The sequence below is a fragment of the Echinops telfairi genome, unplaced genomic scaffold (genome assembly GCF_000313985.2).
Source record: "Echinops telfairi isolate 266 unplaced genomic scaffold, ASM31398v2 ScPeMD7_29;HRSCAF=101, whole genome shotgun sequence".
Taxonomy (NCBI): Eukaryota; Metazoa; Chordata; class Mammalia; order Afrosoricida; family Tenrecidae; genus Echinops; species Echinops telfairi.
Window position 1 is genome coordinate 3,526,176 of NW_022103926.1, and position 2,136 is coordinate 3,528,311.

Below are 2,136 nucleotides of genomic sequence, written 5' to 3' on the forward strand. Positions count from 1 at the left end.
GACTCATAGTGACCTCCAGTGGGTGTCTGAGACCATAAAACCTGAAACCATACTGCTTACAGGAGTAGAAAGCCCAGTCTTTCTCCCTCTGAGCTGCTGGTGGTTTTGAACTGCCAACCATACAGATTGCAGCCTAGCGTGTAACCACTACACCACCAGGGCTCCATAGCCAAAACTAAAGAAAAAGAAATAAAAACCCACCTACAGCAGCATGTTGGTTTTGACCCATGTGTTACAGAGTAGAACTACTCCACAGTGGCCTTGGCTGTCATATTTACAGGAGTAAACTGCCAGGTCTTTCTCTGGTGGTGCTAATGGGTAGCAGCAAACCAGTCCCGCAAGCTCACAGGGGCATTCTACATGTCCTACAGTGTCGCTATGATGGACTCCATGCGATGGCAGTGGGCTTGGTTTTCGGTTTGGTATATACTCACATTCCAAAAAAAATCATTACTATGATTTTTTTAAATTTGGTTTTAAATGGTGCTGCTCCTTGACCCCGGCCCCACCTAAACCACCCATCCCCGTCACAGAACTGAGGTAAGAAGACTGGATTCTGGGATCCCCCCAACCTGGCGGCCTGACCCTGTCCTCCCTGCCCCACCCTGTCAAACGCCAAAGAGGATTCCGATAAGGACAAGGCAAAAGCAAAGACGAATGTTCCTCCAGAAGCTTGTCCGAGCTAAAGCCAGAGAGGGATGTGTGTTTATCTGTTCTCCTTCCCTCTCTTAAGCTTCCCCACGACAGTTCTGCCACCTGGAGCAAACAGTGGGCAAAGAGGTAGACTTGTTTTGGCCAAGGAGAGTAACACACACCCCCTCTTATCTTCAGATTTTAGCCCACGGTTCCGAAATCTCCTCCTGCCTAACTCAGGCAGCCCGTGGTGCACCTGAAAAAAAGGCGGTTGTCAGCAGACCCCAGAGCTTCTCTACCTGCACAGCCAGGAGCATCTGGTAAAAATAGAGCTTGCAGGTAGCTTCTCTCAGGCGTCTGTTCCTCACCACCCTGTCAAACAGCTCTCCTCCTTCCATCCTGAAACACAGGCAGAGCACGCCATTCATTCCTGGCGGGAAGCTGACTGGGACAGAAGATGGTCACCTGAACCCCAGAAACTCCAGGCAAGCACAGCGAGGCCATTTGCTGTCACCTAGGACAGCCATGCACACACACAGAGGTCCCGGCAGGAAACTAAAGAATAAGGGGAGTCAGCTGCAGTACGCAGTGAGAGCTGGGACAAACGGGGAGCTTCAGAAATGGGGTTCAGAAGACCAGTGGCAAGGAATGGCTGACCACACAGTCTGGGTGGGTCTTGAGGTGGATGCAGAAGAGTAAGCGAAAGGCGATGATCAGATAACCAGGGTCTGAAGCCGGACCCTCGCATTTCCCAGCTGGTGGCTTTGGGCAAGTTATGTTACCTCTAAGCGGGTGTGTAAGGAGCCCTGGTGGCACAGAGGTTACACACCCGGCAGCCAACTAAAAAGCTGGCAGTTGAGCCCAGCAGCAGCTCCGAAGGAGAAAGATGTGGCAGTCCGCTTCAGTAAAGACAGACAACCTTGAAAGCCTTCTGAAGCAGTCCTGCTCTGTCCCACCAGGTCCCTGGGAACCTGAATCAACTTGTGGGCAACAGGTTTCGATATGAAGCTTACTTGTGCCTCTGAGCAAAGGGGCTAGTTCCGGGGGCCCAGGTGGTAGTCAAGATGAAGAGATCAGTGGTGGGGATACAGTAAGGGCACTGATCCAATCCCTTCTCTTGAAGTAGAACTAAAACCTCTAACCCACCTGAAAGGCTAGGTAAAATAGAGGGACAGCGACAAAGAGGAAACCCTCAACAAGACAGACTGGCACAGTGGCTGGGACAATGAGCTTACACATAGCCGGGACTGTGGGGATGGTGCAAGACCGGGCAGTTTTCCTTCTGTGACACGTGTGGTCCCTATGAGTGCAAACTGACTCGATGGCAGCTGAGATGAACAAAGCTGTTGTGCCAGGTAACTAGCCCGTGGAAAGGGCTTAGAGCCATTTTGAAAAATGGCGTGGGGACAGAGCGCTTTGACCGCTTCCACTACCTTCAGCAGGTGGAGGATGAAAACCATCACACAAGCTGGATTCTTATGAGACGGAGGTCAGAAACACCTC

The 2,136-nt window shown here is 51.5% G+C and overlaps 1 protein-coding gene across 1 annotated transcript in view; it reads right to left on the bottom strand.

The window, feature by feature from the left end:
• CHEK2 (checkpoint kinase 2) overlaps positions 1 to 2,136 on the bottom strand; it is a 53,508-nt gene that overhangs the window by 12,484 nt on the left and 38,888 nt on the right. Inside the window, exon 10 of the mRNA XM_045289539.1 lies at positions 933 to 1,032. Within this exon, the coding sequence (XP_045145474.1) occupies positions 933 to 1,032 (100 nt within the window). The remainder of the gene's footprint in view (positions 1 to 932; positions 1,033 to 2,136) is intronic.